This window comes from Schistocerca gregaria, chromosome 7 (genome assembly GCF_023897955.1).
Source record: "Schistocerca gregaria isolate iqSchGreg1 chromosome 7, iqSchGreg1.2, whole genome shotgun sequence".
Classification (NCBI taxonomy): domain Eukaryota; kingdom Metazoa; phylum Arthropoda; class Insecta; order Orthoptera; family Acrididae; genus Schistocerca; species Schistocerca gregaria.
Genome location: NC_064926.1, coordinates 34,634,807 through 34,661,816, shown reverse-complemented (window position 1 = coordinate 34,661,816; position 27,010 = coordinate 34,634,807). Strand labels below are relative to the sequence as shown.

Here is a 27,010-nt window from a genome sequence, read left to right as displayed (position 1 = left end):
TCCATTTCCAGGAGTGTATATTGGGGATGCTGTCTGTCACCGAAACACAAACTTTACTTCTAGGGAAGTCAGCTGCATCCAATATCATGGGAAGGAAACACAAAAGGGTGTGTGCTTATTGTCGACATGTACGCAAATACTTAGAGAAATAAGGCATGGGAAGGAAATGAGGAAATCCAGACGATTGTTTGAAGGGGGAAGGGGGTGAGCTCTACACTAGCGGGTATGGAGTATTTTTAATATTCTGGAAGATGAATGCCATCCTGTAACTACCCATAAGAAAATCCCGGTACCTACTGTGTTAAAAATCTCTTGAAATATAAACACCTGACAACACTAAATATTTTCCTTTACGCCTGAGCTACGGGGGGGTGGGGGCGGGGGGGGGGGGGGGGAGGAGAGTGTTGCTGCCCCTCCCTCTTGCCCCCGGGGATGGGCGTTCTTGGCAGCAATGTCAGTATGTGTGTGTGTTTCTTGTAGTCTGATCCTACATGAGGAACTGACCGTTCTGAAAGCCACTGAGGGAAAAAGTAGCAGTCAATTGCGAAACATGGTTCACGTTGAAACGTACGATGGGATGATGGGCTCGACGGTTCATCCCACTGAGTGACATATAAGACCAAGCTGCTCATAACGGTTCAACGGGACTCACAATCGGCAGACGTGTCCCCTGAACTGACTGTGGACCGAATGGTAAACATAAAACTAAGGCTTCGAAGATTATGTGAGAAACTAGGCTGCATCTTCCTAGACTCCCGCCGTATATTTTAAAGCTGCTGGATGCTCCTGAATGGGTCGAGGATGTACTAATATAAGGTGATGTTTTGTGAGATGGCCGACTGTTTATGGAATACGTATGAGGTTCTTTAACTGAGGCGGCTCTTCATCTAATTCCAGATAACGATACATGCAAGAAAAGTAGAGGCATTTGTGGAATGTTTAAAGAGACGCATCGCCCTGTCCCACGAAGATGAGACGAGACGTTTAAAATACTAGTGGTCAACCGGACATATATATACAATGAAGTCCCAGAGTCTGGAACAGTCCTAAGTAGCAGTGGTGCTCACATAGTACTTGATTCTGAAAGCTACCTGTAATTCCAATACAACTGCAGAGAAATAATTGTGGCTGATATAAATGTTTACTCAATGTATATGTCAGAACGTACTGGAGGCGATGTGTTTATTGCAGCAGACAATAAACTCCTGTCCATCAAGGCAGGCAGAAATCGAAGCAACATGCGAGACTGTGCAAGAAGCGCCACTCACGCCCCTCCCACCCCCACCCCCACCACTTGTACTAAAGCACCAGAAATGTCTCAGTTTATCCAGTGAGTCCGTACTGGATAGTATAAGAGGTGTACAATTTGACTGACCGTGCTTTTCCATCCGAGTTTGAGGAGACTGAGACAATCCATGCTTGGAGTATCTTACTAAGTTGTAGTGTAGGATTCTTTCTATTGGTTTTCTCTAAGTTTATGAAGTTTATGTCCATCGCAGAAGCAGTACCGGCGACGTCGGATTCTCTGTAGAGTGCTATTCTACTTCCTGTGATTCTGAGTGATGACTCGGGAAGCTATATTATTCGCAATATGTTGAAATGTGATAGCAAAAATGGTTCAAATGGCTCTGAGCACTATGGGACTTAACATCTATAGTCATCAGTTCCCTAGAACTTAGAACTCCTTAAACCTAACTAACCTAAGGACAACACACAACACCCAGCTATCACGAGGCAGAGAAAATCCCTGGCCCCGCCGGGAACCAAACCCGGGAACGCTACCGCACGACCACGAGATGCGGGCTAAATGTGATGTCATTATGATTTATTTATTTACTAACCACCATGAACTGATAATATGAGCAAAGTTAACAGCTATTAACTTAAACTAACAGTTTCCTGAGAGCACGGTCTTACGACAAACTAGATATGAAAGCATCCCATTGGCGACTGGGGACTGTGCTGCGCAGCCTGTACCTCGTACTTACACTCGTGTTATTTCGTAGTAGTTTGATCATTTTTTGTCAGCACAAATATTATTCATTCATTTATTAAGGCAATAGATTTCAGGAATAGTAATATTGTTGTATGAATGTTCTGATGGTCAGAAGGCCCCCCATGTTATCACTACTGGGAAAAAGCTACATTAATTAGCAAATGATTGTTAAACAAGATTACTTGCTTAGCGCTAGAATAAATGTGCTTTCCCTTTGTGCTTCACTGCTGACAGGTCTAACCACAGCGCCTGACACAACAGTGCACTGGCAACGCCGTACGCTTCACCGATCCCTTCAGCTCTCGGAATTGAAATCTTCCTCCGTACTCTCAGTGTTCTCCACTCACTGAGTGCCACATGATACCTGCAGATGTGATTCAAAATTGTAAGGCTGAAAAATAAGGAAATAAAATCAGGATTGAACGGAAGGGGTACCTTACAACTGTTTGAATTACACTCAACATCAACTGGGAGCTTCTATCGACTACCAGACCCCTATCAGGAAAGTAATGAATGGTACACTAAAAACAATTGACGAGGAAATCTTTTCCTCTTATATTTAATTATCAATCCTCATAATGTCGCTCTTTATTAGACGAAATATTGATCACTAATATCTGTTAGTATTGGAGGAGACTTCAAACGTACAACGGTTAAATGGAGTGATGAGAGTAAAAGATGTGGTACTAAGAGTAATGACGGGCATGATTAGCCATTCTGCGAATGCCTTCGCTGAAACCCATAGGAACTACAACCTAGGAAGGCCATTCTTGGTGGTAAAATATTAGTTCTGATATTTACACACAGATACGGCCCTTTTATGATGCACAGATTGAAGATGATGTCGGTTACGAGTAGCAATGGTTATTACAGTACAAATGGTAGGAAAACCAATAGAAACATTTGTTTTTTCAGTAAGCTAGATAAGGACGAAGTTGTGTCATTTCGCAAAGAGTAAGTTAAAATATTTTCCTGCGGCAGGGACATGTAGATGACCTTTGATTCAGTTACAAGAGAGCGGATGGCAAAGTGCTGGATAGCTACGTAATAAAACAACTCATGATGGGCGGTACCAACCGTGGTACACAGGTGCTGTAAGTTAAGTTCTAAGGAAGCAGATGTAAAACAAAGCATAAAACTATACCTAGTGTGACGCCGAATGAAGCGGACCTGGAGGTCAAAAAGAACATTTTGAAGCCATTTGTGACTAAAATAGCAGAGTCTTATGGAAAGATTTCTCACAAAATCCAAAGTAGTTCTGGTGTTATATAAAGGCTATTGATGGGGCGCAAGTTACTGTCATGACAGTCAATGATTACACAGGAAATCAAATTGAAGTAAACAAAGAAATATCAGTAATGTTGCTTTACAACGTAACATGTAGAAGTGTTGTCCCAGTTTAATTCTCGAACAGAAAATGTAAAAGCTGTGGACTAGTGACAGTGTCAGTAGTGAAGACATACACCGAGATTTCTGGTAACTGGAACGTGCTGTGTGTGCGCTCATACCGATTCTAACTGCTTCGTTTTTTAATCACATGCGTTTCCCTCTGTGAGGTCTTGTGCTGGCTGTTCCAGATGGTGATGGGGACCACCTACTTAGGACAGATGTCCAATCATTGGGTTACACCGTGCTATCCACATCAACCTGAACTACTGTAGTGAGTCATAGGAAGCGTGCGCACGTATAACGCTGCATGGCACATTTTGACACTTCGTAGAATCGCGTGGAATAATGCAGTCTGCAACGCCTGCTGTTATAATGAACATGTTCACCGTTCGAGGGCGGCACTAAACAGCGACGAGACGCTCACAGTTTTCGCGCCTCTGCGCGAACAATGCTGTATGTTACAAGAATGGCGGAGTGCAGCAAGGTGACGCTTACCGCAAGTGGGTTGAAATGTGCAAATAATGCACGGAAAAGGAAAATTAACATTGGTAGTTGGTAGTATATTAAGAGGAAAAGGCTTCGTGATGCCGAACTGGAATATAAATCACGAAAGGAAACATAGTTCCCGCGAAACAGCCTCCAACACAGTCGAGTGGAATAATGCTGTATGGGTTTTGTACAAAGGTGTATGTCTTTAGAGATGCATATGTGTCCTGTAAAGAAGCGACGTGCCCTGTAGAGTACATGGCTCTAATGACATGTTAGGTGTATCTTCTTAAAACATTACAGTATTAGTATGTAACGTGAATGAAATTAACTACAGTTCTGTAGTTACCACTCTGAGTAATCCTATATTATTAAAAGAGACTGTGAATTTTGATAATCTAGTTGAATATTAGATACTAATAATGATAGTTTTCGTGATTCAGGATCGTGTATGCAAAGCAGAAGTGTGCTCAAAAGAAGGATGCAAGGACATAAATCTGGAAATGAAGTTAAAGCTGTACGAAGAATATCATGTCTTAACATACAATGATCAGTCCATATAATTAATAAAATTCATGGAAATAGGCGTGCCAGCCAGGTGCAAGAGAGGTAAGACGGACGATACTTCAAGGAAACAAGCTGCTTTCAAATACAAAGTTTACTCAAAAGACGTGTGTCAAAAAACATTGCTTGACATATTCTCCATCATCCAGCGACGAATGCAGACTGTGCAATGTAAAGTAAAAGGTGGAATAACCAGTCCTGAAGACGATAGAGGAAAACATTGCGATAGGTCACATGCCATATCAAATGACGACAGGGCTCTTATTCGGCAACACATATGGAGTTTCCCAAAGCAGACGAGCCATTACAGCAGGAATAAACCCTCAAAAGAATGTCTGCACCACGATCTCAAACTCTGTAGAATGTATCGGTTGTTTACCGAAAAGTTTCCTGACAAGTCAATAAGCAGGTCACACTATCAAAGTGTGTTTTAAACAGAATTTAATCTGCGTTTCGGAACACTTAGATCAGATACTTCCAGACTGTGCGATTTGTTGTTTAACAAAATGATTGCAGCTTCATATGAAATAGAACTGCACAAGATCGAAATTGAGAGTCAGTTGCATAATTTAAGGGCAGACCAAGCATACAAAGCCCTGAAAACCGATACGGAATGGCTAAGAGGAATAACAATATACATGTTATATGTTGACCTACAACAGGTTTTACTTTGTCCTACATTGACTCATTCCACGGTATTCTACCAGAGACAGCTATCGTCGTATAATTTCACGGTTCATGACGTCGGTACTGGAAACAGCCGCGTAAATTTGTGGGATGAATCCACCCCAAGGAGAGGTTCAGCCGAAATAGTTTCCTGTCTGCTTAAATTTGTGACGCACAATTATGATACGCTTGAAGAAGGTATGGAACGAAAACTGATTGTTTGGTCTGACCGCTGTGTCGGCAGAACAACAAGTGGAGAGTTTTAGCTCTTTATTTCTATCTGATCAGCTGCAAGTACTTTACAGAAATACATCAGAAGTTTTTATGTTCGAGTCACAGTTTCCTACCTTGTGACAGGGATTTTGCAGTCATCGAGAAAAGAAAGAAAGTGTCAAAAGTTATGGTTCCTTCAGAATGGAAGCACGTCATTGGTGAGGCCTTTGTCGATCCTTCAATACTAATCATTCACGAGATGATGATGGAAGACTTCAAAGACATAGAATCCATCGAGTTGCTTTCGAAGAAGCCGCTTGCTTTGAAAATTACCGATGTACTTTGGTAGAAGCTGTGTGGTGGCGATCCTCGAGGTTTAAGCGTGCGCCGTACCCACAATGTCCTTCACCCATGGTAAAGAAACTGTATTGTAAAGCATGGTTGCGAACGTCAAGTAAAAAATTGTCCAATGCCTTCTGAATTCCGGTTGCTCTATAACGGGACACTGAAAGTTCATAAGGAGAAGAAAAGCGATCTATTGGACATGACGAAATATATGGAACCAAAATACAGGCAGTTTTATGATAACCCGCAGTGTGATGACTGACTATATGTACTAAATTTGAGCCTAAACTTGATAAACTAAGTTGTATTATTTTTTTTAAGATCAAGCAGTTCAGTTTACAATAAATATTATTTAGCATTTCGTTTTAAATCTCTTACTTACTTTTTTTTGGATTCTAGGCACCTTATAATTACAGCAGAGCTCTGGCTGATCTGGTATAACGCTGTATATCCATTGCCATACAGCGTTATTCCATTTTAAAGCTTACTTATTTTCGAAAAATTTGTGCTTTTCACAAATTTAAAACCCAGAAATTAGTATTTTCCACAGTCTGTATGCACAAACAATACATATCTGCTATTACATTATTACATCGTATTAAGTCTCTGGAACTAACAGTTTTTGTCAATTTCCCAACAACTGCAAAATGTGCCATACAGCATTATTCGTGCAGATGCTGTCTCTGGACGTAAATGGGACACATAGGTAGTTCTTGGAGAAACTGAAAGATTACGTACAATGTCGTCATAGTAAATGCTGGAAGTGCCCTCAACCATCATCGATGCATAGCTGTAATCGTTTCAACTGTTTTCCGCGATTTTCTGTGAAGTGTACCTTAGCCATTGTTGCTTATTTTGTGTGTAACGTCCTCGCGGACTGCCGCAGTCGTCCTTGGTCTGTTGTGGTAGACTCGGTTTTAAGATACCCCCATAAAGAAAAAGCACAGAGGGTCTAGGTCAAGAGATTGGGGGGGGGGGGGGGGTGGAGGGGTGAGGGACCAAGTTTTCTGTTTTTTTTTGAGGTTATTCAGTCATCAAAGAAACTTATTACATGTTGCATGGAAGCGTTAGACTTATGACAATTTACTCGCTCGTGTCGGAAATAACCTGCACGGAAGTTCGACATAATTTAGCTGCTCCACAAATGTACTGGAGATCCCGTATAAACTGTAGTGTCTACCGTCGTATCAAAGACAATTTAGAGAACAATCCTGGAAGCTCACACCGCACACTACACCCGACGTTCTTCATTTTGCCGTGCTGTTTTGTGGATGATAAGGGGGCTCAACGCTAGTCCAGTGTCCGCTGTTTTGTGTGTTGACGTAACCTGCCAGATGGAATCATGCGTCACTTCTAAACCAAGTTAAGGAGAAACTGTCTGATCTTTGAGTAAGATATCCCTTAAAGCATCGACAGTAACGCGTAATTTTCTCACAATCCGTTTGTTACAGGACTTGCATCTTGTACACTCTGTAAGGTCGCAACGCAGATTTCTTTGCTGCTCTCTGACATGTGCCATATGAAATGGCTGTCTCCTGGCTCAATCGCACAACGATTTCCTTGGAGACTTGTCGAAGTATCTTCGTACATTATTAATGTCTACACTCAGTGATTGTATAGGTTTAGCGCTGTCACTGTTTAGTACACCAGTTGTTTCCAGCTTCTTTACAGTCGATAAAACAGTTGCCTTTGTTGGAACACCATGCACACTGAATTCTCTCCGGAATGCCCGTTACGTCGTAAAAAACCAGTTTTTCTTCCAATACGTTTTCACAACAATATCCGCTCTCGAAGCGTGTACTGTATGTTTCTGCCAGCTAAAGACCGCGAACTAATCACTAATTTGCTCCTTATTATCACGCGGCCCGAGCTACACTCTCATAGACATCACAAACCGCGACCGAACGAACATGAGCCTAGCCAGCGTGGCATTGCGTAGTACAGAGGACATCATTCGCAGAAGCAACAATCATCTTACCAAAAACGGGAAACACTTCTGATTCATCAAGAGCTAGTGGCATGATGAGAACAACTTCCCGTTTCAGCGACATTTCGGAGGGAAATTACGACCTTCTGCCAGTATAGGTTTACATGGGTCACCCTGCAATTGGAGTGGTTACACCATCAAAAGAATGACGGTTTCGCTCTGCCTCCGTGGTTAAGGGTTGCGTCTTGTGAGTTGACACTATTTCTATTTCGGGTGCTGTGGATGGTGAATGTGGTCCTGCCAGTATTCCTTGTTTCAAAGAGATCCGGCGTAGAAACAAATGTTGTAGACAATTTCTTGCATGTTACTAAGTATTGAATACCATTCTCAAAAGCCTTCATTCTTTTACTAAGTCCTTCCTCAGAAATTTATTTTTGGTTTTGTAGCTCTGTGGCTGTTGTTTTGGCATCTGTTCCTAATATAGATCAGGATTCTTGGTGATGCGAGAAAGCCCAACTTACTTTCAAGACAGTTGTAAAAAAAAAACGTATATTTTGTCTAGTTCAAGTTCTTTTAATTATTTGTTAAGTGTAAATGCTTGTACTATTAAACTGAATGTGTGTTTCATTCCGAATGATCATGTCAAAATACTTATAAATATTTGTATCTCCCATTGGCTGTTAACTTTAAAGCATTTGTGTGAAAACAGGCATGTCTCTATTGCTTTCAGTGCGCTGTACCAAGATCTACGACTCGTGTGCAATCTGTAGTTTATTTTTGTTTTATGATTTTAATGCATATCTTGTGTTTTGCAGTCAGACTTGAGCAACAGTGGGAAGTGTGGGTTGAAGGCACTTATGTTATGTTGGCTAATGTATCCATTTGCTGCTACATTAATATCAGATAATTACGGCTCTTCGCGTGACTGATTGATATCAGTCAGATATTTCATGAGTCAAGAGCGTATGTAGTAGTTACTGCATTGGTATATACACGCCTGCATCGTATGCAGTTGATCAGCTAGAGGAGCAACTCCAGGCGAATTGTACATCTCACAGAGTACTGGAATGGCTAAAGGTGAGCTCCGGTCGCCTGTACTTCTATGCATTTCGTCTATCTCTTGATTCTCATTTTGCTACATCTGTCACGATTTAATGGTCATGAGCCAAAGTGAGAATGAGACGATTCCAAATATTAAAGGATTGATCCGGTAAAAGGAACGGCTGAAAAAGGCACCGTATTACCGGATCGTATATCTTATATGTATAAGTCAGAGACTGACTTAATATTCGACACTAATCACATGCAAAAGGACTAATATTTATATGTACCAGTAGTTTTTCTAAATGTTATGTAATTTTCTCTACGTCAAAAGAGGAAATTATCTGAATGCCAATATTTTGGTCGCATATGCCGTCTAAATTCCACACCTAATTCTATAACAGTCGATTTATATCAGGAAAAAGAAAATAATTGAATATGAAGTATGCCTTCATAAAAATGGGTGGACCACAATGGCCCACCTATAATGTCTGTAATTCGTGTTATTGAAAATTGGGAATTGATCATCAAGTATCAGTATTACTGATAGATATTGCTAAATGCAAATAGATTCTTTGGCGTACTAATCAGGTCTCTTTTACTATAAAACGCACCAGTGATATTATGTTTTCAGCTGAAAACATATTGTGAAAAAGTTTAAATATAACCCATCCGTTGCCGGCCGCGGTGGTCTCGCGGTTCTAGGAGCGCAGTCCGGAACCGTGCGACTGCTACGGTCGCAGGTTCGAATCCTGCCTAGGGCATGGATGTGTGTGATGTCTTTAGGTTAGTTAGGTTTAAGTAGTTCTAAGTTCTAGGGGACTGATAACCACAGCAGTTGAGTCCCATAGTGCTCAGAGCCATTTTTGAACCCATGAGTTTATGGAGTGATAAACTTACCATCTCTGCATCTGGCCAAGTTCCTGTTGCCAACTACTAAGATGATCTTATCTGGTCACTGGAAACGTTGGCTACTCTGGGGTTGGGCAAAAGTGACGAAGAATCTTTTTGACGTTTGTGTAGATTAATGTAGGGAAATAAATGAGACTCTGTATCTGAACAACCATACAGCTATTGTTATACTCCCCTAGAATATGTGCTGCACTCTTTAACGACAATGTCATTAATTACTACTATTAGAAGAGGCTTTCCAGCTGTCAAGTTTCCACATGCCTTGACACGTGCTTCCCAACATAGGGAAAGGTTACTATTAGGACATGCCCTTGTTTGAATCAGAACCCGAGCTGTGCGCGGTTGGATAGAGACAGGCGGACTAAATGAACATTCACTCCGGAATGCTTATGGAGACAGAGTGAAACAACAGAATCTATCAGTTGGCCGCAACAATGATCTAGCCTTTTGGGATACTATCGCTCGGTGCATCAAAACGCGCTTAATGGCTACGTAACTTGTCGCAGTCTTGCTTATCTGACTCTCTTTCCTTTTCTTCCCAATTGCAGCTGAGTGGTCGGTGTCCCTGGTGCTGCTGGGGATGTTGGGGGCGTCACAAGCATGCCGCCTCAGCACCCGCTACGACGAGAACAGCGGAGAGGTCCTGATAGTGTCCAACGAAGGTGAGTCTGGGGATACTGTGTACAGTCACACCTCTGAGCTGGCTCTCAGCTAATGTTAGCTGCGACAGACTGTCAACACTGTGTCCACACACCTATATCGACACCCTGCTAGTGTCGATATCTATTAATAGATTTCGGAACTAAATACGGTGTGTAACTTCTACAGCCCTTACATTACAAATCCTGTATTTTTATTTAATTTCTGAAACAATCTGCTAGCGTGAAGCACGTGACTTTTGCTATTCTTTAATCTTCAACCTGCAATTAAAACACAAATCTATGATATAGAATCCTACAAAAACGTTCAGTCATTACCTAAACCTGTGGCTCAAGCTAATATGAAACTAATGGAAAAGCAAATGAAATATAGCCTATCGGACATATAATCACCGAGAAAACACATAATTCTGTTCAATCTCTTGCCTGGAGGTGCTATGGCTATGTGAATTGAAAGGAAAGAAATTAAAATATCGTCATTTGTTACTGTAAAGCTAGGGAACTGATTACACCTTTTCTTTGTCAGCTTTCTGTATAAACATGAAGATCAGACGTCTCTGGAGATTACAACGTATAACTGCTCTTGGGAGAACCAATCGTTTTCCGCGCTCTAATGGTGCAATGGCGAAGATTGTCCTGGCCCTTTATTGATAGTCATAGCGAATACGAACCGTATTGAAAATTAAAGTCATTTTAAACGCCATGTCGGTCGCAATGGGTGGTATTCGAGGAAAAAGAACGTTTTCACTTTTTTCAGTTCCGATCAGAATCGTTGTATCAGTTACATTGTTCATCAACTTTTTAATTGTGTGCCATTTCATAACTTGGGCAGATTGATGTTTCGAAGTAGAGAAATCGTCACTTGAAGTTTCAGAATGAGGGCATGTGACGGTAATGCACGAACATCGAGAGATTTCAGAAATTACGTTGAAAAAATCCACTACAGCAGTAAAGTTCGTAAAGGAGTCAATGGATGTTTATGTCAAATTCGAATCCGTTTACAATGATAACTTTCATAGCGTGTACGTTGACAGTTCTACCAGCTGGCTGCTCATCCATTCATGACGTCGATAATTCGTTTCGATGCTTCTAGATTTTCGAAAACAAAATAAAAGAAATACATTGAATTCAATATAACAATAGGTATCGAATCAACCCACATGTCGTTTTTTCGTAAACAGATAATGAAGTCACTTCAAAGATAGTGAAATTAGTCCAGCAAACGATTACGTACACCAATGTAATCAGAAACAACAACTTTTCTCTGCCTATCCAACCCGTGAAACTCGAAATATTGCCCACGGACACAGGAAAACGATCACTGGAAAGAAACGAAAGAAATAAAATTGATTTTCGAAAACAGATCATAAAATCACATCCGAAACAAAGAAAATAAATTGAATTGAAAGTAGCAATGGGAATAAACGTAATTCACACTTTGATTTTCGAAAACAGTTAATAAGGCCACATTTCAGGTATACAAACATGTGCGTATTGGGGTGCAACGTGTTGTCAAAATTTCAGGTCACTCCAATAACTGCTCTTCAAATTTTGCTAGCCAGAAACATACGCAGAGTGAATTTTTAAACGTAAATATAGTTAGTGGAACACTCTGTAAAAACTAAGATTATGTATGAGTATTAACTTGTCTATGAAAAATCATATTATGACTCACAGCTTGGATCGAAATATAGACTCTGGACGACATGGTACTAATTTTTATTACACGTTTATATTCTTCTGATGGATGACGGAAAGTTAAACAGTTTCCTTCGAGACCATTGTAAGCAATATTTTGCATACATGTAGGAATCACTCCTGCTCCCCTATTACCGTGCCATAAAGAAAGGACGGATTTTAAACTCAATGATCAATGAGTTTCTTATTCGACGGATTTACATCACTGTGTGAGGGAATGCAAGAAATGTTTGACTCATTTCTCAGAGGTGAGACATTATATCAGTGGAACTATCTGAAGAAGAATATATTGTGGATCGACAGTTTTTGAAACAATTTCAGACTGGATTCTGTGACAAAAAAAGCTGTTTCGAGTCCTTCGGAATTGTATCTGTTAACTGCAGCAAGGATGTATCTCAGTGTTGTTCACTTAACCGGCTGCGGTGGCCGTGCGGCTCTAGGCGCTGCAGTCCGGAACCGCGGGGCTCCTGCGGTCGCAGGAACGAATCCTGCGTCGGGCATGGATGTGTGTGATGTCCTTAGGTTCGTTAGGTTTAAGTAGTTCTAAGTTCTATGGGACTGATGACCTACGACGTTAAGTGCCGTAGAGCTCAGAGTCGTTTGAGCCATTTTTTTGTGGTTCACTTCAGTATCTATCGCAAGGAACTCTGATCAACGACACCAGGTTCTTTTAGTCGTGTCTTACAGAGTAAGAATGAATTTCTACCATACGAGGTGCATCTAACTTATAAAACCCTAGTTTCTCTACTTGTACACCAGTTACATGAAAACTGTGAAAGTACTGTCACTTTTTGTCGTAATCAAGTGAGTGGACAATAAGGTATTTTTGGTAACGATTTCCTTTATGGGGACCACACGGTGGTTCAGGTCGAAAAACATCGGTTTTTGGTTTTCATAATACACTCCTGGAAATGGAAAAAAGAACACATTGACACCGGTGTGTCAGACCCACCATACTTGCTCCGGACACTGCGAGAGGGCTGTACAAGCAATCATCACACGCACGGCACAGCGGACACACCAGGAACCGCGGTGTTGGCCGTCGAATGGCGCTAGCTGCGCAGCATTTGCGCACCGCCGCCGTCAGTGTCAGCCAGTTTGCCGTGGCATACGGAGCTCCATCGCAGTCTTTAACACTGGTAGCATGCCGCGACAGCGTGGATGTGAACCGTATGTGCAGTTGACGGACTTTGAGCGAGGGCGTATAGTGAGCATGCGGGAGGCCGGGTGGACGTACCGCCGAATTGCTCAACACGTGGGGCGTGAGGTCTCCACAGTACATCGATGTTGTCGCCAGTGGTCGGCGGAAGGTGCACGTGCCCGTCGACCTGGGACCGGACCGCAGCGACGCACGGATGCACGCCAAGACCGTAGGATCCTACACAGTGCCGTAGGGGACCACACCGCCACTTCCTAGCAAATTAGGGACACTGTTGCTCCTGGGGTGTCGGCGAGGACCATTCGCAACCGTCTCCATGAAGCTGGGCTACGGTCCCGCACACCGTTAGGCCGTCTTCCGCTCACGCCCCAACATCGTGCAGCCCGCCTCCAGTGGTGTCGCGACAGGCGTGAATGGAGGGACGAATGGAGACGTGTCGTCTTCAGCGATGAGAGTCGCTTCTGCCTTGGTGCCAATGATGGTCGTATGCGTGTTTGGCGCCGTGCAGGTGAGCGCCACAATCAGGACTGCATACGACCGAGGCACACAGGGCCAACACCCGGCATCATGGTGTGGGGTGCGATCTCCTACACTGGCCGTACACCTCTGGTGATCGTCGAGGGGACACTGAATAGTGCACGGTACATCCAAACCGTCATCGAACCCATCGTTCTACCATTCCTAGACCGGCAAGGGAACTTGCTGTTCCAACAGGACAATGCACGTCCGCATGTATCCCCTGCCACCCAACGTGCTCTAGAAGGTGTAAGTCAACTACCCTGGCCAGCAAGATCTCCGGATCTCTCCCCCCATTGCGCGTGTTTGGGACTTGATGAAGCGTCGTCTCACGCGGTCTGTACGTCCAGCATGAACGCTGGTCCAACTGAGGCACCAGGTGGAAATGGCATGGGAAGCCGTTCCACAGGACTACATCCAGCATCTCTACGATCGTCTCCATGGGAGAATAGCAGCCTGCATTGCTGCGAAAGGTGGATATACACTGTACTAGTGCCGACATTGTGCATGCTCTTTTGCCTGTGTCTATGTGCCTGTGGTTCTGTCAGTGTGTTCATGTGATGTATCTGACCCCAGGAATGTGTCAATAAAGTTTCCCATTCCTGGGACAATGAATTCACGGTGTTCTTATTTCAATTTCCAAGAGTGTATTTCGATAGATTAATGTTTCATTTAAGTACTCTGAAAACGATTTTTCTGAAAAAGTTTTTTTCGGGCATGTAAAGAGCATTTTTCTACCACATGTGTTTATGTGCCTCACCCTCTTTTCTGCATATATTTTAGATCTTTATATCCCCCACTCGCACGTTAGGGATTTTGTTTCCTCCCGAGTGTATTGGCTATCCTTGGAGTGCAACGGTCGGTATTCTTTTGTTTCTGCTGTTTGTAAACAACACGCTTTCAAACACGCTGTTAGTTTTGTTCAAGTGTGATTGCGAGTAGTTGTTATACTTACGTTTGCAGTGCTTGTTTACGTGTGTTTTGTTGTGTTTCTTGAAGAGGCGAAACTTAAAGGAATTTTAGAAACGACAATTTAGAGGAAACACGTTTAGAAAGATTTCTGTACAAGATGTTATGTCGTCTGGCAACGATGTGTCTAATTGTAATTCTTCAACAAGTGCATCATCGAAGAAGCTCTCACCATTTCAGAAGAGTTAAAATGCATTTACTGTAAGTGACAAGATGTTCAATAACATTATAACAAATTTGAGAATATTATCAGATGTAATTTCTAAATTTGTACCATGTAGATAGTGCGGTGAGTCACAGAGTGTGAAAATTTGTGTGAGTGCCAGTGGGAGAAAATGCATAGCAGTTACTTTGGATTTAATTTGCACTAAATGCTCAGCTGCGATTTCATTTATGAGTTCTTCAAAACCAGATGCAAGTGGCCCTTACGAAATCAATACTAGATTGTTGGATGCCTTACGATCCACTGGCAAGTACATGGCTGCTGGGAGAACATTTTGTTCACTGATGAAGTTGCGTCATCTACTAAATAAATATGAAAAACTGACTGCAATATTAGAGAACGTTGTATGTGAGGTCAGTGAGGAAAGCATGAAACTGGCTGCTAGGGAAGCAGTGGAAGAAAATGATGGATGTTCGGATATTGCACTTGCACTTGATGGAAGTTGGCAGAAAAGTGGACATACTTCTCTGAATGGAGTGGTGACTGCCACGAGTGTAGACACCAGTAAAGTGGTACATGTGGAGATAATTTCTAAATATTGCCAATGTTGTAAATTCAATGAACATAAAGAACACAACAGTGTGGCTAATTTTAGAGGCACAAGTGGTGGTATGGAAGTTCTTGGAGTACAATAAACATTTCATCTCTCCTTAGAAACAAGCGGCGTACGGTACACAAAATATTTGGGCGATGGTTACAGTAAGTCATACGACACTTTGGTGAACTCTAAGCCATATGGAGATGCCATTATTAGCAAAATAGAATGTTTAGGCCATGTTCAAAAACGTTTGGGAACAAGGCTGAGAAAAATAACTGTTGATATAAGAGGAAAAAAATTAGAAGATGGAAAATTGTTGACTGGACATGGTCGGTTAACTAAATCTCAAATAGAAAACTTGCAGGTATCCTATGGGCAGGAAATTAGGAGAAATAAATAAAATCTGGAGGCAATGAAGTGAGATGTTTAGGCCATATTCTTCCATAAGTCCTCTACTCGTGATAAGCCATGTCATGGATTGTGTCCATCAGGAGAACATTCGTGGTGGAAACACAATAGGGCTCAGGCTACTGGAGAATCTTATTCTCACAAGCGTTCTCTTCCTGCTGCTATTTTCAGAGACTTGGCTCTTCCTGGCCTGCTAAGGAAATGTCTGCATGGGCAGACGTAAAACCCAAATGAACCCAACAGCATAATTTGGAATCACCTTCGTAAAACTGTATTTGTAGGCATGCATACAATGTAACTAGGAGTTCATTATTCTGTTATTACATTCAATTGCGTTAATATTGGAAAGTGTTGGGTACTGAAAAAGCTGGGAATTAATCCTGGTGGAAATATGATAATTGGGCTGCAACACTGCGATGAAATGAGGATAACCGATGCACACAGGTCTGCATCTAATATGGCCAAGAAAGCTAAACAAACATCAAGGAAGGTGAAAATGAAGCTGGAAGACCTGCTAGAGTCCAAAGAAGGGCCATTATATGCAGCAGGACACTTTTAATTAACTATAACAAATTTCAAAAGTTAATTCTTTACAGTCAATTTCCAGCAAAGTAACATTTTCAGTACATATGCCCTGTTATACTAGAAACTATCATAGATAAATGAATGAAATTTTCAGAGACTCTGAATAACGTCCGAACCCACCTCTGATACTACATTCATTAATTTTCCGCCATTAGGAAGCTCACAAAAAAATATTTTCTGCAGAAAAACTTTATATTTTTGGTCAATAAATTTAAAAATGTATTTCTTAACACCAATGAGATGGATAAAGTAGATTTTAGTACGGTTGACTCTATTGGCATCATGTAACGTATAGTAAAAATATTAAGGTCCTGCAAGGTTTCTTATTTCAGTATTCTACAGACGCCTTATATTGTGTTTGTTTTCAGTGCCTGCATTATGCACCTCCACCGACGATATCTATATTGTTCTCATCATATGTATGTTGCAGATGGTCTTGAAATCCAACTGGCGTACATCCCAGTAGAAAGCACTAGTCGCTCTTCCACACCGCGCCATGTCAAATACTTTAATGGAGAAGTTTTTGACTTTGGTAACAGCAATATCACCATCCAGCGCCAAGATAGAGCTGGCCGTTGCCTCGGTGTCTATCAGTGGGTGAATACACCCAAGACGGTTCTCAAAAGCTGCCAGAACCACCTCACCACCCACGTTTAACGGCGGTACTGAGTCTACCAAACAGGTTTTTCGGACTGAGGAGAGAGTGTATGACAACTACGCGTTCGTCACCGACCAGACGCGGTATGCAGGAATCGCTGCACGCTACTGGCTGTTCTCCGACGGAAGATTCGTACGCGTCCATTCCAACGTTCCTCTCTTCATTGACCAAAACACAGATCAGTCACCGGATGTATTGTGTTTCACGGCTAAGAACGAGAGTCCCTACCCAGAAGACCGACCAGACAACCTCTTACACTGGGATATATGCTCATTCGGAAACGCAAGGCAGGCCCACGAATACGCAGTCCAGAACTACCTGGGTAAGCCGACGGGAGTTTCAGACGAGCGTATGGTCAGACACCCGGTCTGGGCCACACTGGCGCGTTACGACATCGGCGACAACGACTCTTTACTAAGGGACCTGGCCAACGAGATAATCGCCAATGGATTCAAGAACAGCCACATCGAAATAGACGACATTTGGGAGACCTGCTACGGCAGCCTCACGCTCGACCCAAACCTCTTCCGGGACATACGAGCTCTCACAGATGAATTATACGCTCTGGGCTTCCGCGTGACGCTGTGGGTTCACCCATTTGTGAACCGAGGCTGCGAGCCATACTATTCGGAAGCCGTGGAGAAGGGCTACCTTGTGTCCAACGTGATCGGCAGCACCATCACACGCTGGTACCATGGAGTCACCGGTGTTGTCGACTTCACCAATCCTGAGGCAGTGGTTTGGTGGACCAATCGACTGTGGGTGAGTGCAAACGCAAACTAATGTTAGTCTTACACCAACAGTAATTACCCTAACATTTTTGTGAGTGGAGCTTTGAACACTAGAAGATGAAGTCTCAAGTAGATAAAATGGAACATTTACGACATATTCCTGTGTTTGAGTTCGGTAGAGGGGTGACAGCTGCGGAAGCAGCCAGAAACATTTGCGCCGCGTGTGAGGGTAATAGTGTAGGACAGAGACTGGCAGTAAAATGGTTTACTCGTTGTCAGGAGAATGGTTTTGACGCTGGTGACTCGCCGCACTAATCCACAATTATAAATGTCAGTTTGAACAATACTTTGGAAAATTCGTGGGAATGATTTGGTCATTCAGTTTTGCCTACATGAGTGCCATTGAACATTTATGGGACGTAATCGGGAGGTCTTATCGTGTACAGAATACCTATCTATGAACATTTTCGAAATTGTGCATGGCTATAGAGGCATGATGGCTCGTTTGTTCAGCAGGGGACATCCAACGACATATCCAACGTACAGTCGCTGCCTATAGTCGCTGCTCAACACTGGCCAAAAGAAGGTCAGATTCGATATTAGGAGACACCTCTCGACATTTTTTGCCTCAGTGTGTATGTATCAGTCCCTCTATTCGTAGTATCAACTTTCATGGAGACAGCACGTTCTTACGTTCTTACATTCAAACCAGTGTCTTCCATCCCAAATCTGCAAGTGGTACTAATAAAAGATACCTTCGTTTACACAGTGGAAACCAAGAGCATCTCAGATTTCTAGTCTCGTGAGGTGCTTACGTTTCTATTTCAGAAGATCAGGTTATCTGTTTTCCTTCAAACATTAAAATTTCTGGTGCTGTAGGATGAATCAGATATTCGAAGATACGAGAAAGCTACGAAAAGAGGTAAGATAAAATAATCTGAAGCTCTCTAATTTTGTACAGGTTTCATACTTAGTTTGCGAACGTGTCAATTGTTTCATAGTTACGACCCTCTTGTCGTAACTAAAGCCTATGTATGTTGTATATTCACATATACAGGGTGAGTCACCGAACGTTACCGCTGGATATAGTTCGTAAACCACATCAACTACTGACGAACCGATCCCACAGACCGACCGTGAGGAGAGGGGCTAGAGTAATTGTTTAATACAAACCATACAAAAATGCACGGAAGTATGTTTTTAACACAAACCTACGTTTTTTTTAAATGAACCCACCTTAGTTTTGTTAGCACATCTGAACATATAAACAAATACGTAATCAGTGCCGTTTGTTGCATTGTAAAATGTAAATTACATACGGAGATATTGTAACCTAAAGTTGACGCTTGAAACCTCCGACGTTCAGTTGCGTGTTGTAAGAAACACTGGCCACGGTCGGCGAGCAGCAGCTGCAGGGACATGTTTACAATGACGACAGTGTTTACGAGTGTGGCTGTAGTCCACTGTTGTGGTTTGCTCTAGTTGTCGCAGTGTCCGCATGTAGCGCTAGCTGCTATTGTTATTCTGCATTTGTCTCCGCACGCAGACCGACTGCAGTACACCGTGTTACCAGACGTCTGTGATAGTGTAGTGTTGTAGGAACCGTGACCGTGGTGTATTCGAACTCTGAAAAGGCAGAGATGATACTCATCTATGGCGAGTGTCGATGAAATGCAGCTGAAGCCTGCAGGGTGTATGCAGAGCGGTACCCGCACATTGCAAAACATCTACCGCCAACTGTATGCAACAGGTATGGTCGTAGCACGCAAACGGGTCCGTAACAGGCCCGTCACAGGAGAAGCGGGTGCAGTTGGTGTGTTAGCTGCTGTTACCATGAACCCACACATAAGTACACGGGACATTGCGAGATCCGGTGGACTGAGTCAAAGTAGTGCCATGCGCATACTGCATCGTCACTGCTTTCACCCGTCTCATGTGTCGCTACATCAGCAATTACATGTTGATGACTTTCATCATCGAGTGCAATCCTGTCAATCGGCATTAACATAGAATGCGTTCCAGTTCTACCTGTTTACCGATGAAGCGGGTTTCACAAACCACGGGGCAGTGAATCTACGGAACATGCATTACTGGTCCGTGGACAATCCTCACTGGCTCAGACAGGTAGAGCGACAGCGACCGAGGACTGTAAATGTATGGTGCGGAATCATAGGTGACCACCTCATTGGTCCTCACTTCATTGCAGGCGCCCAAACAGCTGCAACATACATCGCGTTTGTACAGAATGATCTGCCAACGTTGTTCGAAAATGTCCCACTGGAAACGCGTAGACGTATAAGGTATCAGCACGATGGTGCACCTGCACATTCCGCAATTAACACTAGGCTGACCCTTGACAGGATGTTCGACGGGCGTTTCATAGGACGTGGAGGACGCATAAATTGGGCAGCCCGTTCTCCTGATCTTACACCTCTGGACTTCTTTCTGTGGGGTACGTTAAAGGAGAATGTGTACCGTGATGTCCCTACAACCCCAGATGTACTGCGGCGTGTACAACATTCATTACGCCAGAGATTGCAATTGTGTGCAGCAAATGATACGACCACATTGAACATCTATTGGCATGACATGTCGGGATACACTCTATTCCACTCCGTAATTGAAAACGGAAACCACGTGTGTACGTGTACCTCACCCCTCATGGTAATATACATGTGCGTCTTTGAAAAAGACCAATAAAAAGGTATTAGCATGTGGAGCAATGTGCTGTTCCAGTCTCTTCTGTACCTAAGGTCCATCACCGTCCCCTTTGGATCCCTAGATAATTCGGTGCTCTTCGATACACACGATCGAACAGCAGAGGAGTGGTACTCAAGCGTCAAGTTTAGGTCACAACATCTCCGGACATAATTAACATTTTACAATGCAACAAACGGCATTGATTACGTATTTATTTATATGTTCAGATGTGCTAACAAAACTAACGGGGTTCCATTTAAAAAAAACGTAGGTTTGTGTTAAAAAATATACTTCCGTGCATTTTTTTATGTTTTGTATTAACCAATTACATTAGCCCCTCTCCTCACGTTCGGTCTGTGGAATCGATTCGTCAGTATTTGGTGTCGTTTACGAAATATATCCAGCGGTAATGTTAGGTTATTCACCATGTATATTTACATGCTCTTACTTGAATGCTTCAGTATGAGTGCTGGAGAAATTTCAAGGGTTGAGTAACTTTAATATGACTTTGAACACTATGAAAGTGTTGTAAGAATATAATGAACCGTATGTATATTAGTTCGGTATCTGAAGTACAATGTAATGTAAACCAAATTAGATTGCTCATGTTGTTGCTATCTCTATATCAGAAAGGTGCAGGGGGCAATGATAATAAATATCGTTAAACGAAATTTTTCAGTTGTTCCCGATAATTAGTCTTCGGACAATAACACAGAACTTGTTTATATGACCAATGAATCCTCTGTATTACTTGAGGGTTATATTTATCTGTAACGTTTCCAGGCGCTTCGCAACGAGTCAGGGATCGACTCGTTCGATTTTGACTATGGCGAGGTAAGTTTCTTGCCGAAGCCGTCCAGCATAGAGCCCATAGATCGAAACCCAGTGGTCTTCAGCGACGCGTATGCGAAGGTGATCTCGCAGTTCGGGCCCATGGTGCAGATGGAGACCAGCGTGGAGAACAAGCAGCTGCCCAACTACTTCGTGATGGACAAACTGAGGAGCGACTGGAGCAACCATCATGGTATCAAGACGCTGATACCCAAGCTGCTGCAGCTCAACGTGGTCGGCTACCCTTTCGTTATCGGAGAGATGGTGGGCGGCGGCAACAGCAAGACGTGGTCCGACTTGTACGTACGCTGGCTTCAGGCCAGTGTCTTCATGCCGGTAGTAAGGTACTCTTTCACGCCGTGGGACTTTGACAACGAGGTGCTTATAGTGTAGGATACGGGGTCCATTCATTGAAAGGGCGGCTATCACTTTTCTTGTCAACATAGGAATGATCCCAGATAAGTATATAAATAATTTATTTAGGTAAATAAGTGAAATGAAATACCTTTAAAGAGGAACTGTAGGGAACTACAGATTGTGACAATGCTGTGGTCCCAGCAGACCATAGTATGGGTTGTAAAATTTCATGGACAGCATACTATATTACACACCGTTGTAAAGAAGCAACACGAGTTTCTCAACGTGATCGCACCACATCTAGTCGAGTGATAATACGATATGTAAAATTTTCATAAGTAACTTGGAACTGCGAAATACAGATAAACTGCTCTTTACAGACCAGTTTCTTCTCTCAAACTCTTTTTACGGTTTAGGTACTAGGGAAGGGTTGTCCGCAGCCGTATCATGGGAAACAATGGAATGGGCGAAGGGAGAGGTCTGGATAGTGCACTTTAGGTATCGCAGCTGCCTTAAGTCAGTAACCCTCCGTTCCTAACAGAATATCACAGATGCGCGCTCTCTCCACAGTTTACTTCAAAACACTTCTTGCATTACTGACCACGTTGTCGTTCGCCATAAAAGTAGAGTCAATAAGTAGAAAGTTCTTCGGAATCAAAGAGACGAAGGCCAATAACTGATCGACAATTTTTCGTTGAGTAACGAATCAGCTTGTTATTTGTACCAGGGAAGTTTCATTACATAACTCAACAGTTATTACAAATTCCTTTGCATAATATGAGTGTCTGCTTGCATGCTGCGAACTACGCATTTATGCCACTGAATTCGCCAAAAATAATACACTACTGGCCATTAAAATTGCTACACCACGAAGATGGCGTGCTACTGAAACGAAATTTAACGTCAGGACGAATGAAGGTGCTGTGATATGAAAATGATTAGCTTTTCAGAGCATTCACACAAGGTTGGCATCGGTGGCGACACATACAACATGCTGACATGAGGAAAGTTTCCAACCGATTTCTCATACACAAACAGCAGTTACCGGCGTTGCCTGGTGAAACGTTGTTGTGATGCCTCGTGTAAGGGGGTGGAATGCGTACCATCACGTTTCCGACATCATAAAGGTCGGATTGTAGCCTATCGCGATTGCGGTTTATCGTATCGCGACATTGCTGCGCGCGTTGACCAAGATCCAATGACTGTTAGAAGAATATGGATTAGGTGGGTTCAGGAGGGTAATACGGAACGCCGTGCTGGATCCCAACGGAATCGTATCACTAGCAGTTGAGATGACAGGCATCTTATCCGCATGGCTGTAACGGATCGTGCTGCCACGTCTCGAGTCAACAGATGGGGACGTTTGCAAAACAACAACCATCTGCACGAACAGTTCGACGAAGATTGCAGCAGCATGGACTATCAGCTCGGAGACTATGGCTGCGGTTACCCTTGACGCTGCATCACAGACGGCAGCGCCTGCGATGGTGTTCTCAACGACGAACCTGGGTGCACGAATGGCAAAATGTCATTTTTGGATGAATCCAGGTTATGTTCATAGCATCATGATGGTCTCATCCGTGTTTGGCGACATCGCGGTGAACTAACAGTGGAAGCATGTAGTCGTCACCGCCGTACTGGCGTATCACCCAGCGTGGTGGTGTGGGGTGCCACTGGTTACACGTCTCGGTCTCCTCTTGTTCACATTGACGGCACTTTGAACAGTGGACGTTACATTTCAGATGTGTTACGACACGTGGCTCTACCTTTCATTCGATCACTGCGAAACCCTACATTTCAGTAGGATAATGCACGACCGCATGTAGCAGGTCCTGTACGGGCCTTTCTGGATTCACCAATTGAAAAAGGCCGGTGAATGGTGGTCGAGCAACTACCTCTTCACAATACGCCAGTCACTACTCTTGATGAACTGTGGTATCGTGTTGAAGCCGCATGGGCAGCTATACCTGTACACGCCATCGAATCTCTGTTTGACTCAATGCCGAGGCGTATCAAGGCCTTTATGACGGCCAGAGGTGATTGTTCTGGGTAATGATTTCTCAGGATCTAGGCACCCAAATTGCTTGAAAATGTAATTACATGTCAGTTCTAATATAATATATTTGTCCAATGAATACCCGTTTATCATCTGCATTTCATCTTGGTGTAGCAATTTTAATGGCCAGTAGTGTATTTCGCTCATCCAACTCAGCTGAGTTATTTGAACAATAACTGACAGTTTATGGTATAGTTCGGAGAACTTGTTGAAAATCAGGTAAACTACCGATGTAGACACTCCTTTTAGTGAAAGCCTTTGTGGCCTTCAGCATTCCAATGTGAACAATATGGTTCAAGCTGTTCCCTGAGCTAAGAATTGCTTCGCCAGTTTGATCACTCTACTGGAACAGAAGTCTTATATTGAATTCAAAAGAATCTTGTTAGTTTGGAGTATATTATTCACATAATATACACCGTTTCTTTTCTTTCTTCCCCTCCCAGCTACTTCTCCCTATTCATCAAAAATATCTTTTTCATCGTCGCTGCCGTATCCTCAGTTTATTGGAACAGTTACTTTCACGGTAGCTGATCACACTGCAAGACTGTGATTACCTGTCCACTTTTCAGACGCTGGAGGTGTGCCGCTGCCTGACCGAGCTGCACACGCAGTACGCGCCGCGCATCGTGGAGCTGATGCAGAAGGCGGTGGAGGGCGGCACGCCGGTCAACCTGCCCGTCTGGTGGCTCGACCCCACTGACTCCACGGCACAGACCATCGACTCAGGTATGACATACAGGTTTCCTATAGTACTTCTGCGTGTACCCTACTTTAGATAATACTTCTATATTTCTTTACACAATGCTAGCATACTGCTTTCTATACTCTCGGCGGGAGATTTGCTTACCACAATACACGAAATATTTTCCACTCAGTGCCAGCGATATACACAATGCACTGTCCTCTTAACACATTCTTTTAGGCTGCAGTGTGCAGCAGAGGCAGTGTGAAATTAGATGAATGGCTACTGATTGGGGACAAGGATACAGACTGATCAGATACCTCTGGAACTTTATTTGAGACTTGTTGTTGTTGTTGTGGTCTTCAGTCCTGAGACTGGTTTGATGCAGCTCTCCATGCTACTTCAAGCTTCTTCATATCCCAGGACCTACTGCAACCTACATCCTTCTGAATCTGCTTAGTGTATTCATCTCTTGGCCTCCCTCTACAATTTTTGCTCTCCACGTTGCCCTCCAATTTGTGATTCCTAGATGCCTCAAAATATGTCCTACCAACCGGTCCCTTCTTCTAGTCAAGTTGTGCCACAATCTTCTCTTCTCCCCAGTCCTATTTAATACTTCCTCATTAGTTATGTGATCTACCCATCTAATCTTCAGCATTCTTCTGTAGAAACACATTTCGAAAGCTTGTATTCTCCTCCTGTTCGAACTATTTATCGTCCATGTTTCACTTCCATGCATGGCTGCACTCCATACAAACACTTTCAGAAACGACTTCCTGACACTTAAATCTATACGCGACGTTAACAAATTTCTCTTCTTCAGAAACGCTTTAGTTGCCATTGCCAGTCTACATTTTATATCCTTTCTACTTCGACAATCATAAGTTATTTTGCTCCTTTACTACTTTAAGTGTCTCATTTCCTAATCTAATTCCCTCAGCATCACGCGACTTAATTCGACTACATTCCATTATTCTCGTTTGGCTTTTGTTGATGTTCATTTTATATCCTCCTTTCAAGACACTATCCATTCCGTTCAGCTGATATTCCAAGTCGTTTGCTGTCTCTGACAGAATTACAATGTCATCGGCAAACTTCAAAGTTTTTATTTCTTCTCCATGGAGTTTAATACCTTCTCCGAATTTTTCTTTCGTTTCCTTCACTGCCTGCTCAGTATAGAGATTGAATAACATCGGGGAGAGGCTACAACCCTGTCTCACTCCCTTCCCAACCACAGCTTCCCTTTGATGTCCCTCGACTCTTATAACTGCCATCTGGTTTCTGTACAAATTGTAAATAGCTTTTCGCTCCCTGTATTTTACCCCTGCCACCTTCAGAATTTGAAAGAGAGCATTCCAGCCAGTATTGTCAAAAGCTTTCTCTAAGTCTACAAATGCTAGAAACATAGGTTTACGTTTCCTTAATGTAGCTTCTAAGATAAGTCGTGGGGTCAGTATTGCCTCACATGTTCCGATATTCCTACGGAATCCAAACTGATCTTCCCCGAGGTCGGCTTCTACTAGTTTTTCCATTCGTCTGTAAATAATTCGCGTTATTTTAGTCTTATGCACACTTTAATTTCCCTTTGATTTCAGAGATAATCCAGTGTTTTATTTTGGGTTGATACAGCGAGACATCTGTGGAACTAAAGGTCTCTGTGAAAGCCGCTGAGAAAACCATCCATACTAGGCGCATATGTTTATTTCCTGAGCATTGGACGTCATTGCTGCTTATATTGTTTTGCTAGATCTGCAGTCCTTGCAGATTTACTCCACAACTGAGCATAAGTACCGTTAAACCACAGACATGTGACACCTGGTTTCGTTTGTGTGCAGAGTACCTGCTGGGCTAGGACGTCCTGGTGGCGCCGGTGCTGTACCGCAACACGGTGCGCCGTGACATCTACCTGCCGAAGGGCACCTGGAGGGACGAGGCCGACCCACAGCACCTCACCACACAGGGCCCCACCTGGCTCCGCAAATACCCTGCTCCTCTCAACACTCTGCCGTACTTCACCAGGATCAGCTCCTCATAGGCTTCTCTGGCTGCATGCGAAACGTCGTTCTGTTATGATACATTTGTAAATGACTAATAAGTACAAGAGTGTAATGCTAAAACACTTCAACTTAGTTTTATTGGCTGCAATTAAATACACGCATTATGAAAAACTTGTGTATTCTTCATTTAGATGACTTACTCTCAGATAAAATCAGAATCAGAAATGACACACTTTCAACCTCTCGGTATTTAACATCATCGATATTGTCTGCCATAAGTCCACCATATGGCTATGTTTTCAAGAACACGATAAGCTAATTTTCTTCCCTGTCCGTCTGTAGGACAAATGACTACAGACAACCTTTTTATTTTAAGGAAACTGATTGCAGGTATTCAGTTCTTTAACTATACACATCTGCAGTGCCGTATAACTTATCCTTTAATATTCCATTCACTTCATTATAATACTGTTCACATAAGCTCATCGAGTCATACTCCTCTCTATAATCCGTGCTTCCCTCTCCTTAGCACATATCGACACCGTCAGTCAGAGACATTTTACATATTATAACTGACAAATAGCAGCGACCGTCCACATCTTCATCTAATCATCAGGAGCCAATGAACTAACCATTGTGTATATACCTACTAATTATTGTTCTTTCTCAAATGCACACATTGTCAGACGTTAATTGGAAATATT

At 42.9% G+C, this 27,010-nt stretch overlaps 1 protein-coding gene across 1 annotated transcript; it reads left to right on the top strand.

Annotated features, from left to right (window-relative positions):
- The first annotated feature begins 432 nt into the window (after nucleotides 1-432).
- Nucleotides 433-26,344, top strand: LOC126281769 (myogenesis-regulating glycosidase-like). The gene is made up of 6 exons (XM_049980967.1): nucleotides 433-457; nucleotides 10,088-10,201; nucleotides 16,921-17,714; nucleotides 21,167-21,550; nucleotides 24,197-24,376; nucleotides 26,162-26,344. Exons 1-6 carry the CDS (start codon nucleotides 433-435, stop codon nucleotides 26,342-26,344), a joined length of 1,680 nt encoding a protein of 559 aa, XP_049836924.1.
- Nucleotides 26,345-27,010: the final 666 nt, after the last annotated feature.

What these genes read in the sequence shown, in the direction of transcription:
- LOC126281769 (XM_049980967.1), top strand. Translation starts at nt 433, where the DNA reads ATGGGCGTTCTTGGCAGCAATGTCA. An exon ending in AGGCCAGTGTCTTCATGCCG is followed by an intron (nt 21,551 to 24,196) that starts GTAGTAAGGTAC and finishes TCCACTTTTCAG; the next exon opens with ACGCTGGAGGTGTGCCGCTG. An exon ending in TGACATACAGGTTTCCTATA is followed by an intron (nt 24,377 to 26,161) that starts GTACTTCTGCGT and finishes CTGCTGGGCTAG; the next exon opens with GACGTCCTGGTGGCGCCGGT.